Below are 14,815 nucleotides of genomic sequence, written 5' to 3' on the forward strand. Positions count from 1 at the left end.
AAGATATCATCATTATTTAATGATCACACCAATTCGGATGAAAAGTTTAGTTTCTATCACGTTAACAAGCAAACATATTTTGACGCTTTTTTCATAAGTCAAGTACTGTGACGTGTGAGCCAAAGAAGGCAGGGTATGTTCACCTTAATTGAACACCTGATGCCACTTTTTGACTGAGTTTGTCAACTTCAATTACCTTTTGGGTTGTCCACATTGCTAAAAATGTATACATTGTAAAAAGTATACACGCCAGCCTTCTGTTGATTTATTAACACGTGCAAAGATTGAATATTAATTAAATATGTTTGAAAACTAACATTTTTTTTTCTAGACTTTTTCAGTAGTTATTTAGTGAAATATGCCATACTTTGGTGTTGGAGATATGAAAAAGCTCCCTACCATTTAGTAGTGTATTTTAATTTATTGTGTTCTGTTATATACTGTATATACCTCCCTTTAATCGAAACAATTCCACGGCATTGATCACTTCCTTCTTGTGAATCTGCAGTACTCTATCATCAAAACAAGTATCCGAGCAATTCCACCAAACCAATAAGAAGCTGGTTTAAAGACGTCAATTTGGGTTCCGATTTGATACAGAGATTTTAAAAATTTATATCAGATAGGCCTTATCATTAGTCAATCCTCTGGAAGTTTCTGTAAAGCGCTAGCATCTTAACCATAGTAAACCAAGCAAATATAAGTATGAGGAATTCATCCTGTTGGTCAGACATAAGGGTTGTGTAAATCCTTTCAGCAATAGTGTCAATGCATAACAGGGCAAACAATGTGCTTTTTAAAAATTGGGGACTAAGACATTAAATGTTCTTGGGAAACTGCTGAGAAAAGGACATGTATGTAAAACAGTACCCAATTGCACCAAGAAAAATAGTTTATGTATGTTTTCAAATGTTTTTTATTTATCATTTTATTGCAAAGTAAAGTGTACATAATAATAGTAATAATTGTCTACAAAGTTGATATTTTCACTCAAATAACTGAGTTAGGATGTTTTTTTATTTGAGCATGAAATAAGATGATTACAATGAGAAATTTGTACACACAAAATGAGGTAAACTAACTACATTTGAAACAAAAACAAAAAAACAGACAATTTAAAGGATAGATCCTTTTCATTCATTCTTGTACAACCTTTTACCTAGAACTAATACATTAAATATTGATGAAATACAATTATTATTTTCTAATTCATTTCATAATTTAATGAAAGGCTTCTTTCAAATTCATTATTTTATTTCATTATTATCATTCAAGTTCCAAAAACACACCAATGATTGTTCAAAAGAATTCTACTATCACATGTTGACATGTTCAATAGATGATGTTAAACGAAAGTTTTTCTAATTTCACATGTTCAATAAAAGATTTTTCTAATTTTTACATGTTCAATAAAAGATTTCTAATTTTCACATGTTCACTAAAAGATTTACTAATTTTCACATGTTCAATAAAATATTTTCTAATTTTCATTTGTTCAATAAATGATTTTCTAACTTTCACATGTTCAATAAAAGATTTTCAAATTTTCTCATGTTCAATAAAAGATTTTTCTATTTTTCACATGTTCAATAAAATATTTTCTAATTTTCCACGTTTAATTGAAGATTTTCAAATTTTCTCATGTTCAATAAAAGATTTTTCTAATTTTCACATGTTCAATAAAATATTTTCTAATTTTTCACATGTTTAATTAAAGATTTTCAAATTTTCACATGTTCAATAAAAGATTTTTCAAATTTTCACATGTTCAATAAAAGATTTTTCTAATTTTAACATGTTCAATAAAAGATTTTCCAACTTTCACACGTTCAAAACAAGATTTTCTAATTTTCACATGTTCAAAAGAATAATTTTCATATCTAGATCATTTTCTTCATTTACATGTTCAAAAAGAAATTTTCAAAATTTCACATGTTCCAGAAAATTATCTTAGATTTCCATATGAAATAAAATATGTGCTCTTTCATTTGTTATAATATTACTGAAATTTTCCTCCAATTTATTGTTTAATATTTAGTACATACATGTTTATTAAGTTGAGCATATTAATATAAACTAAGATACTAACAGTATTTGACTACTATTTTGAAACCTGGGGGATGGGGGACAGTTTGTAATAAAATACTATACAATATACAGTCAAAGATAGGTAGTAATAATAATAATAATATAAATACAGTTATTAAGCAGAGGTAGATAGTCACAATATTATTTCTTTTAAACTTCCCAGATTTATTTCAAAATGCAGGGAAACATACTAAAGCTTATTTTTTGCCTTTATAGCTAATTTTTCTTAGACTTTTGTTTTCAAACAGTAAATTACAATTTAAAGAGAATGGCAAAGAGGATGCTAAATTAAACATTTTTTAACCTTAGTTTTTGACAATTATTTTTTTCATCAAAAGCTTAACATTTTTAATCAAATAATACACTTTTTTTGAAAGTGGCAAATTAGAATATATTTTTAGCAATAGACTGAAATTGTAAATTAAAATGAGTTATTGAGAAGGAAATGATACTTTGTTTTAAATTGAAATACCACAATAATAAGGACTAGGTGCAGAGTTAGAAATAAGTCTTGTCTAACAGACAACTACAAGACTTTACTGTGGTCTGATCAATTTCCCTTTTCTCCTCCTTTTAATTTTAATGAATAAATGCTCAAGTGATACAAGCGAATTTCATTATTATCAGCAAGGAGGGAAGGCCAACCAATCAAACCCTTAAAAATAGATATATTTATACACAAGTCACATTTACCCACAAATTATATACATTGACTAATACTTCCATTGGAATGACACAAAAATATACAGCTTTATACTAAATAATTCTCAAGAGTTACCTCCCTTTCTGAATTATCTCCCTTACACCACAGAAGTGTGAAATCTGACTTGGAAACTTTCTTGAATTATAAACTTAATGTGTTTGATAATACTCATATCTTCAACTTAATCATTTTAACATATTTTGTTTTCCATTATGCTTGGCCATAATACAGATAAGAAGTCAACATCAACAAAATAAACTTAGAAATCAGACTATGAAAATATCCAGCTATAAAAATTCGAGCTATGAATTTTCATGCCATGAAAATATTCAGTCATGAAGTTTCAAGCCATGAAAATATCCAGCAATGAAGTTTAAATCCATGAAAATATCCAGCCATGAATTTTCATGCCATGAAAATATTCAGTCATGAAGTTTCAAGCCATGAAAATATCCAGCAATGAAGTTTCAATCCATGAAAATATCCAGCCATGAATTTTCATGCCATGAAGTTTCAAGCCATGAAAATATTCAGCCGTGAATTTTCAAACCATGAAAATATCCTGTCATGAATTTTCAAGAAATTTTGAGCTGTGAATTCCTCAAATCATGAAAATTTCAAACTATATAAATTTGTGTTATCAGAGCAAATAAAATAGAAAAGTTCAAAAGTAAAAAAATCCACATTTCAGTAAAACAAAATTGAAGAGGCCAAAATTTTTAAAATTTTGCAAAAACTAGCAAAAAATTGAAATATTAAGTGTATAAATAATGCCAACAAGACTAATGAATATAAGAGAATTAAAATTGCACAAATATATATTGTGGTATATTATAATATATGATAATATACAGCATCAAAAAAACCCACTTCAAATTCACCAGCTTAAAAAACATTCAAAAATACACACGTAATATATATTGTTTCGGACATCTACTACATATACAACTTCTAGTGTTGGCAAGCATGGTCCTTTAAATTAAATAGCAAACAAAATTCATTTTCACAAGTTTTTATACCAGTTAATGCATGATGAATTAGGGAAATCAGTAATATTGGTTCTTGAAATTGACAGAGAAAAAAATACAACATTCGTACACATGTAGTGAAATATTTACAATCCAATTGTTTTTAATGATGAAAATAGTTTTTCTATTCTAATAGCACCATGTTTTTCTTGTATTCAAATTGTGTTTTAAATTCTCATGACCTATTAGCCATTCTTTTATATTGTCAAATTTGATTTTCAGTATCGAAAACTCATGAAGTACACCTAACAAAACAAATAGGTCAAAATATAGGTTCTCGATTCCATAATTCAATTCAATTTGTTACTAAATTGACATTTTTGCTGTTTTTAATTTTTGAGAAAATTCTTCACCAATTCGATAGTTGTTTATAAAATTGTACCTTAAAACACCAAAGCTATTCTCAAGTATAAAATTTATATAAATCCAAATTTATAGTCTCAATTCACATAGTTAGATAGGACATGGCCTAATCTTAGTGATTGCCTATTCAAAGTTTATAATTAAATCATCACCTGAAGGATGACCTGGTCAAAGGTTACCTAAATTCGATATTGAGATCACCTATCAAAAAGTTGGGACCTAGCCTAGTGTTGGTGATCACCTATTCTAGAATCACAGAACAGTTTGAGATCACATAGATTAAAGTTAGTGATAAGATAGCTTTGATAGTCCTTCCTGTGAGTTAAGACAGTCTGGTTTTGATCACCTATTCAATGAGTTGACAATCACCTGACTTTGAGATCACCAAATATTTAGTTGGTGACAAGACCTAACTCTTGAGGAGATCTAGTGTATTGTTAATGAATTTTAAGTGTTAAGTTAGTGTTTTGACTAGTAGATTATTCTAACAGCAGTCAACCATACTTCATTACATTCATGTCACCTTTTACATCTAATAAATTAGTCTTTAAAAAATGATTAAAAATGGTGGAAAATTCGCCTTCAATTTCTCACATTGTGTGGTGGTTTAAGATTTGATCCCAAAATTTTCTATGTACATTATAAAAGACAATGCATAGGTGCAACATTATGGTGCTTGCATTGATAGGGGAAAGTAGGATGATTCTTTATACATACAACACCTATATAGGTTGGTTATCATATACAGTCAAATTAAAATTAGACCAAACTTTAGTTCTGTTTTAGAAAGTATTTGTTTTTATTGTAGGCAATCCATTAGGGGTCTAAAGACTGCGATATAGAATTCATATGTTAGATATCACCACCAGCCAATCAAATTTCTTCTCTCTCAAAAGCTGGGAGTATGTGACTGGAACAAAAGGGCTAATCTGAAAAGCATTATTTTGTCCACTGAAACTGAGCATTTTTGAAACAGGCTTTTTGATTGGTTGTTTTGAATTTGCCCAGTATAATTCGATTGGTTAAAGCAGAGATCATAAGGTTAGATCAAAAGTTATTGATATAAAGAAACAAGAGCAGTCTTTATATCCTAAATGAAGTGACTAGTAAAAATCAAAGCTAACAAAAAACTGAACGAAAGTGTGGTCTAATTTTAAATAGACTATCTTATATATATACACTATTCATACATACACATACAACATTTAGCATTTCTCTCTCATTATACCATAAATACTAGCTTACACTATCATATACCATTCTACTTATTATCAATGTGACCTTATTTAACATTCAGCCAAATGTTAATAAGCAATTCAAATTGGGGCAAGACTTTACTCTAATAATAACCCTGTTTTAATGATGCAAATTCGCTACAAAAAATGCACTTAGTGAGAAATATTTTCTATTACCAGTATTAAATGTTTGCTTGCATGTTACAAAATATATTGAGCTAGGATCTTCAAGATTTTGTTGCAATAAATCACTTGAGCTATTATTTCGTTTTTGCAAGATTTTTTTTTTTAGGTAAAATTTAATATTTTTTGTCTACTACGCATACCCGATACATCCCAAGTAAATAATAAATATCTACAATACTAGTAAACAAACAATCCACTATACAGCTGAAATAAAACAAATCAAGAACCTACTTAATTAAAATATCAACAATACAGATATCTTCAATCTGTTGGTCTTTGGATTTTCATGCAAATGTTTTGAAAAGATCAAGCAATTTTTTGAGTATTCTGTTCAACAATTTTGAAATTTCAACTTTCAAAAAGAATTCAACACAACCAAAAATAATATCAAATATTTCAAATCTAAATAAAGGTGTCTTGATTTTTTTATCAACACTTGCAAATAATTCCACTAGCCAACTTGTCCCATCTGATATATTCTACAACATACACTGTACACATTTCTACCCTAAACAATCCAGATATTTACAATAGTCACCAATACAGTCACTGATTACCGAGTTCACAAAACCATCATAATGGCCATCTGCTTCATTTACTGAATTCTTCTGTCCTTAAAATCTCACAAACTCTCTCTGGTTTCATAATTATAATAATAGTGGACGTTTCTTGATTTCAATTCATGTATTCTGGCAGCCATTTTGAATTTTCACAACTGAAGTTATAGCACATTTCATTGAAAATATTTGAATCTGCTCTGATGACATCATCATCAAGAAAGCCAATCAAATCACACATTACTTTTTTTTCTACTATTGCGTAGTAAATGCTGCCACAATTTCTGAATTACACCGACTGTTTAAAATTTCACGCTTTGAATTAAATAAGTCACTACAAATCACTACATTTAGTCAGTTATCACACAATCTCGTGGTTTCGTGGTGTCAGTTTTATAAAAACAATCGTTCTAACAACCATAAGCTAAATTTGATCCTCTAGTGGTTGATTTATTGGAAGTACTAGAACCCTGTTGTGAATGATTTCGTGTTGATTTTCGACCTTTAACACTGAAATAATAGAAACAGATTTTATAATTTGAATTTAAACAGCAAAAAGCATGTTTACAATTTGATAGCCAAGCATAACTTTATAAAAATGTTGACTAAGCTATAGAAATCATAGAGTCCTGATGAGCGTCGAAAACGAAATATTCACTGTAACTCTTTCAGAGTTAAAATCAGACTTTAGTTTCTACTTATATTTTTTTGATTGTAAGTGAACTAGAATTGAGCTGAAATTGAGCTTTCTCCTTTTAAAGAGTATATGTTTGACTTTTCTTATGTTTTGACGTATGCCAATTTCTAATTGTCGTTTACATGTTAATACCGAACTTGTGACTTGAATTTTTGTTGAAGTTAATGATTATTCAAAGAAAATCCAAAACCATGAAAATAAACATTATGAAATGAATAGTTGCATGCATAAAATAATAGGTTAACATGTGATGATATCTCAAATAATATTGTCAGGGATGGAAGATGTGCGCTAACCATCTATAAAGCTCTACAACTATCAGTTATGTTAGTGAGAAAGATTTCAGCTGTCTACAGAACTAGTTTAGAAATGTTCACAACCGTTTTCTTATAAATTGCAAATAAATCAAATTTTACTGATAATGTTTATGTCACATAAAATATCAGTTTTAAAGCAGCATTGATAGTTTTAAGAAGAACTTTTGTTTTTCAGACAAAATTAAGGCATTTTGACATTGTTAGAAATGAAATGGAGTTTTACGTCCTACTCTTCTGCTGTCATTCTCAGAGAGCACTCTGTTTCTAAATGTTAATTTAGTACTTCTGTAAAATGACATTAGGATGAAACAACTAAAAAAGTTTGCTGATAAAAATAAAAGATGAAAATGAAGGAATGAAAGAGTTGCCAAGTAGAAAAGATACAAGACCTGTTCAACATTCGGCTTCCAACTTACTTCTGGAACGTTTTAAAGGAGAGGGAATTTGGATTTAAACAAAGAGGCACTCGTTTATTTTTTTGTTGCTGCTCAGAGATGAATTTGTGGAGTTTTTCTGAAAGAAGAGAAAAAATATATATCAAATAAACTTTATTAATACAAAAGGGATTTGTCTCAAAACAGGGTTCCCAATCTGTAACTGTGTTTGTCTGGTTATCTCCACTGACCTGCGAAGTTCTGGCTCTGAATGTTCTTACAGATACAATTGATTTTAAATATCAAAGGAAGCGCCATTAAAAAAATACACTATACAGCTAGGGTCAATTAGACGTCTGTGGTTCTTGTAATTCTACTAAAACTAAGCATTTTAAAATGTCGCTATCCCAGGAAGCCCTATAGCAGTTTTTACAATAGTGATGTCATAAAATGCTTAGTTTTGGAAAAATGTAAGAACCACAGACGTCAGACTAAAAATTGTTGCACTTTTCTTCAGTTTCCCCCCAATCCACATAAAAATCTAAAAATCTCTTTACAATCTCTTTAACATTAATTATGAAGCATTCAGTTCAAAAACACAGAAATTATTAACAAACTCACCTTTGACTTTTGACACTGAGGTTAATTCATCCTCAAATGCATAACTAAATGGTTGGTTACAAACAGGGTCAAATTCACTGGTATTATAATGTCGGCCATTGGCAGAGTTTGTACAACATTTACACATACATGAATGATATCTTAATCTACCTTCATCTAAAAATGGATGAGCTAATGCATCACTTGCACTAATTCTTTTATCCTGAAAAATAGAGCAGACATTGCTATCATATAGATCTTAATAATAGAGCAGACATTGCTATCATATAGATCTTAATAATAGAGCCGACATTGTTATCATATAGATCTTAATAATAGAGCCGACATTGTTATCATATAGATCTTAATAATAGAGCCGACATTGTTATCATATAGATCTTAATAATAGAGCAGACATTGTTATCATATAGATCTTAATAATAGAGCAGACATTGTTATCATATAGATCTTAATAATAGAGCCGACATTGTTATCATAAAGATCTTAATAATAGAGCAGACATTGCTATCATAAAGATCTTAATAATAGAGCAGACATTGCTATCATAAAGATCTTAATAATAGAGCAGACATTGCTATCATATAGATCTTAATAATAGAGCAGACATTGCTATCATAAAGATCTTAATAATAGAGCAGACATTGCTATTATAAAGATCTTAATAATAGAGCAGACATTGTTATCATATAGATCTTAATAATAGAGCAGACATTACTATCATATAGATCTTAATAATAGAGCAGACATTGCTATCATATAGAGCTTAATAATAGAGCAGAAATTGCTATCATATACAGCTTAAAAATAGAGCAGACATTGCTATCAAATTGAGCTTAATAATAGAGCCGACATTGCTATCATATAGAGCTTAATAGAGTGCTCAAACATTGCTATTATATAAAGCCTAAAAATAGAGCTGACATTGCTATCAAATAGAGCTTAATAATAGAGCAGACATTGCTATCAAATAGAGCTTAAAAATAGAGCAGACATTATCATAAAGAGGTAACTAATAGAGCAGACATTGCTATCATATAGAGCTTAATAACTGAGCAGACATTGCTATCATATAAAGTTTAATGATAGAGCAGACATTGTTATCATAAAGAGCTTAATAATAGAGCAGACATTGCTATCATATAGAGCTAAATAATTGAGCAGACATTGCTCAAGAGCTTCAAAATAGAGTAGACATTGTTATCATAAAAAGCATGAAATTAGAACAGCCATTGCTATCATAAAGAGCTTATAAAAACATGAAAGGAGAGATGGAATTAAGAATATAGGTTCCAAAGATCCTGCCAATTAAATATAAGGCTCAGAGCAAACAAGTTTTGGTCTTTTGTTCTTTGTTTATTGCTTAAACTATTTTCACATGTTAAATAGTATGGACCTATGTATATAATATTTTTCATTTGTTTGGAAATATAACCAATTGACCTATTAAAATTTAGTTGTTTAGGTATTTTGTTATAATTCACTAATCAGTATTCAAAGTATTTGTACAAAATTTAGCAGAGAATAAATCATGACGCATTTTCTGAAATAAATCGAGCCAAAGCACCTGCTATTGGGGACACATTTCTTTATAATTTTCACGATTTATTTTTCCCCTAGTACAAAATCCATCAAAGCTAAATCTGTCTGAGTCATAACTCAACCCTAATCTCGTAAATTACACTGACTGAATCAAGATTCTATACACACAATACATTTCACAAGGTGATTTAGACGTCTGCTACAAACAATACTTGGAGATTTTAATAAATATTAATCTTTATCATTTAAACCAAATATACTAATTTCATTAGCATAAATCCTCACTATCTTTTTTGTTGGAATGAAAAAAATCTATAAATTTTTGTTTCATAGCAGGCAATATTAGATAACTGGCATAATTCTAGCTTTAACAGACCAAGACAACAAAAGAGATTACATACAATGTAGCAAATACAATGATGTGTTTTTAATTATCAGTATATGAAATTTACACAAAGCCATTGAAATCAAGTGTACTGTTTCTACCGCAGTTAGAGGCAGCAGAATAAGAGGTTGGAACAATGACTTTGTTTTTGATTTTGGACTGTTATTCGAAGTTTTACTGCATCAAAAATCTTTTAGAAGAAATAAAGCTTTACAGTTATCATCTAAGCCATTTATCACTATTTATTAATTAGGATCATTGTTTCAACCCAAGTCATCAAAAGTGGAAAATGAGCGTTATTTTCATCTTAAGATAACTCATGTAACTGTGTTAAAACATGTGGTAAGAAGTCGGTTATATCATAATATATGCTTGTGTTCATATAAAAGCACAGCTATTTATCCACGCATTTTCAAGAGAGTTCAGTTTTTTCTTTGAAACGCAATTACTGCCCATGGAAGAAATTTTCAAAAAAGATATACTCACAGGATCAAATACAAGCATTCTACATAATAAATGTACAGCTTCATGTGTGGCTTGATTAGATAAACTATATAATGCAGCTAATGAGGGATGTTTATGTGGTTGACGTAGTATATGAGCCTTGGCACCTTCACATGCTGTTTTCATATCATGTGGTGCTGGTGTTCCTAATAAATCGGTGATGAGATCAAGCTGAAATGAAAAAAAAAATCAATTTCCTAGTTTTTATTTGGCAAAATCCGATTATGACAAAGAGATTTACATCTAACTTTTCTTCATCTAATGTATTAATGAAGACTGGAAATGCCATGTAGTGGGTAGTATGTGAAATTTTTCCAGGACAGCACCATTACCATATGTTTACTCTTTTTCAATTTCAAATTATCAAGGAATTTAAGGTGCTTTGCCTATATCAGACGGGGCTTCCATGTACTGTCCCAATGTCAATGGGACGCTTATGCGAGCTCTTGACGAGAATTCAAAAAAGGTTTTCTAGCCTTTGACCTTTTGTCCAACTCGATAAACTATTATTACTGTTATCAAACCCAATCACATCAGACAATAAATTAGAATATTGCAAATAGATACTGAACAGTGCCTTTGATAGACATACACCACCCTTTGATACAAACAGACTTTCACAAACAGAATATTCTTCATTAATTCAATATCTGATGAAAAAACTGTTTTGATTAAAAAGGGATTGCACTCAATCAATGTCTTTGATCATAAGGGACATCAAATAAATTTATTTAAAGAATCAAATTTCATTTCAAATACTTTAGAAAATGCTTTTCCAATAATATGCAGTATTTGTTTAAAGATGGGTTTCATTTCAATGTCAAATTAAGCAAACTATTTGATTAATTGGTGTTTCTAATGAATTATCATGTATTCTTAATCATATCATTATGTTCTTAATGCATATAATTAAGACTCTTAACCAATTATAAATGTCCATGTATACTTTTTGACCTATCTTGATCAGTCACTCATTGCCATTTTACTGGTAATTCCCTAATTTAATTGTGAATTGATTATGGACATGTGAGACAAACTAGTATTTTTTCAAGTGATAAGAACACCTCTACTTTCTATTCATATCAGTATTAGCATTTTCATTTTCATAAATGAAATTAAGGGAACCCATCTTTAACAAAAATAATTTCATAAATAGTTTCTTAATATTAATTTTATTTTTAATCCAAATATTTATATTTGAGATAGTCCAAAAGTCATGTTGTTCTATTAATTTTGTGAGTTTCAAATATATTGAAAAGATCAAAGGATATGTTGTCAGTAATAGGAGATCAGTTTTAATATAAAAAATTGCTGTAAAAGGGCAGTGTAATATTAACAGATGTGAGGGCTGTTAACTAGCTACATGATAACAATAGATCCTACGACCTGTCTATTATTATCATCAGCTGTTAAAACTAATGTTCATCACGCTATCTACCCTCATACTAATTATAATTAAAGGGATTGTAAAGAGGTTTTCTATTTTTTTTTATGTGTATCCAGAACACTTATGGCACCAATTTTCATTGTACAATGTCTGTTGTTTTGGTAGTCTAAAACTAAGTGAAATCACTTATCGAAGACCTTATGTGATACAACCATATTTTGCAATTAGTGATGTCACCAAACACTTTTCTTTTGTGGAATAGTAGGAATCAAAGATGTCTGATTGAAAGTTGGTATTGTGCAAATTGATGCTATTAGTGTCCTAGATACACATAAAAAAACTTAGAAAACCTCTTTACAATCTCTTTAATGATGAACTGTCCTCTTACATTTTAATGATTACTTTTACCATTATATTACATGAATTGGAATATCAAAATAGACATGATAGCTTAGAAAGACTTAGTGTGGCTAAAAATACTATCATTAAGAAAATTTTAATTTCTTAAAATAGCTATCAATTATCACTCAATATATAAAAGAAAATTTCAGCAAATATTTTTTTCTTTATGTATCAAATAAAAATTTGCAAAATTTAATTTTTTCTAAGAATCCTCAGTCAATTTTAGAATATCCAGTTCTATTTTGAAACTGTTATTACAATTTGCATAAAATTTGTAATTATTCTATCTAACTTATATTTCAATTAGGGCTGGGTATCGATTACTAAATTGAGATCGATTATCGACGACAAGCTAGGTACCGATAAATTTTAAGTGAGACATCATCTGAATACTTAATAAAAATCATGTTCATATTTGTAATTCCATGGGTTATTTTTGTGTCATACAAATAAAATATAATATTATTGCTTTGATTGGTTATTATACTTTAATGTAAGTAAATCATGCGCTGAAAGACTGCAAGAAATTATAACTTGTCAGCGGGTACACAGGAGAAAATATAACATTTAAACAATTATGTATTTTGATGATCGATAATCGATAATCGAAATTATGAATTCCTAGCGAAGATTATCGATTATTTTATCCAGCCCTAGTTTCAATACTCCAAATTGTTTTGTTTTAAGATATAAGTCTTTAATGGTATTAAATCTTCATATTTTAATTACAGTACAAATTGTCTTGACAACAATGTCAACTAGCCTGTCACAAAATTCTCCATTTGAGACCAATTGTTAATGGAATGAAAGCCCTGCAGGTATAACTTCTGAGACTTCTGCTGTTGTTTCATATAGAAAACAACACAAAGAGTTTTTAAAGAAAGCTTTTATCAAACAAGTTTTCCATTGAATTTAGTTTTAAAAAGTAGTAACAAGCCTTATATAAATATTATGAATAATAACAAAGATAACATTCTGTAGCAGAAATCAAAATAACAATTAACTTAGATTTTAACATTCTAAATATAATAATACTTTTTGGTAAGAAACTGTTGCAAAACATTATGTATTTGTTCTGTCTAATATTAGGGTGACTGTATTACAAGCCCAAATTGTATGTGTGTGGAAATTATTTTTGAAATATACAAGAGAAAATTGCATAATTGCTTTGGCTCCAGATACACTTTTTTTTTAGATGAACTAAAACTTTTTTTGCATTTTTTGCGACGCCTTATGTTGCTTTTCTTTGAAGCAGTCCACTGCTGAACAACTTTTACTCCTGATTTTTCCATTTTTTAGAACGAGATTTTTGATTGATAAAATTGTCTTGCTTATACAGATTTTTATTTTTATATCCTTGTAACATACTGTTTCTTTCTTTCTTTTCTGTTTTATCTGGTAAAGATCTCAAATTTTCGATTTCTGAATGCGATAACGCAATCTGAAATTTCACTAAGAATCAGATGATTATTTGCCTTCAAATTCAAACCCAATTGTCTCTGAAAGTGTGAAAAGGACTGTCACCGAATTTGTGTAATTCCCACATGTTTGGGTCAATAACTGATAAGTCATATTAACCTAGTTTAAAACAAATCTGTCTGTAGGAGGTCAAGATGTCTGAGATAATTCTTGGTTTAATTCAATTTCCCACTTTGGAATTCAAGTTTATTGACTTCATTTATGACAGTGACTTTCATTGTTAAATTCCATCAAGCAGGATCAAAATTTGAAATGAGTTATCAGGGCATTGATGATGTTAATTTTTTTCACTGTTTTACAATAAGAATGTAAAAGAACTGATTTGGAAAAAGAAAAAACATGAAATTTGCACAAAAAATTTGTTATTTTTTCAATGCCTTTTTGATAGAGCCGATTAACAACATTTTGAAATAAAATTTACACTTGAAAGCAAAATTAATATTGTAGGCCTAATCAAATGAAGATGAAATATCTCTTAAAGCTATGGTGTAGTGTACAGTAATCTAGAATGCACCTGCCATCTCTTGAATAGGAGATTAAACATATCAGACCTAGTCCTGGACTAATTGACATCAACCTCAGTAATATCTTCACCCCACATTAAACCAGTTTCCCCAGGGACAATTAAACAAAGACTGACAAAATCCCAATCATTTTGACTTTGCTGACCTTTGACCTATTAATGCTGAGTTTCCATGGTAACATCTAAACATAATTGATTGATAGAAGACTGAGAGCAGGGAGCTATATGATGCCTGTCTTTGTCCCCATATCATTAAGTTGACTCATTGTTCCCAGCAAATCGTGTCAACTAATTTATTGCTTGCTGGATACAGCTGACTACAGTCAAATCCCTGACAAAAACTAATAAAGGCACAGATTTTCCTTTTTCCATTATTAAATAGTTTCCTTTTTCAGACAAAATATTGATTAGTACCATGTGTCAACTA

At 29.4% G+C, this 14,815-nt stretch overlaps 2 protein-coding genes across 2 annotated transcripts in view; one reads left to right on the plus strand and one right to left on the minus strand.

Moving 5' to 3' along the window:
- Positions 1-1,506: 1,506 nt before the first annotated feature.
- LOTGIDRAFT_67830 (hypothetical protein) lies at positions 1,507-1,930 on the plus strand (the record flags this gene model as incomplete). Its single annotated transcript, XM_009046915.1, has 2 exons — positions 1,507-1,584; positions 1,748-1,930. Coding segments are annotated over 2 exons (261 nt in total), but the record flags the coding sequence as incomplete, so codon positions are not given.
- A 5,656-nt stretch (positions 1,931-7,586) lies between these two features.
- The window catches only part of LOTGIDRAFT_136702 (hypothetical protein), a gene marked incomplete at both ends in the record, with an annotated part of 32,675 nt that continues 25,446 nt past the window's right edge, over positions 7,587-14,815 (minus strand). The window contains 3 exons of the mRNA XM_009046916.1: positions 7,587-7,687; positions 8,170-8,371; positions 10,580-10,768. Coding sequence (XP_009045164.1) covers positions 7,587-7,687; positions 8,170-8,371; positions 10,580-10,768 — 492 coding nt within the window. The remainder of the gene's footprint in view (positions 7,688-8,169; positions 8,372-10,579; positions 10,769-14,815) is intronic.

This window comes from Lottia gigantea (assembly GCF_000327385.1).
Source record: "Lottia gigantea unplaced genomic scaffold LOTGIsca_108, whole genome shotgun sequence".
Taxonomy (NCBI): domain Eukaryota; kingdom Metazoa; phylum Mollusca; class Gastropoda; family Lottiidae; genus Lottia; species Lottia gigantea.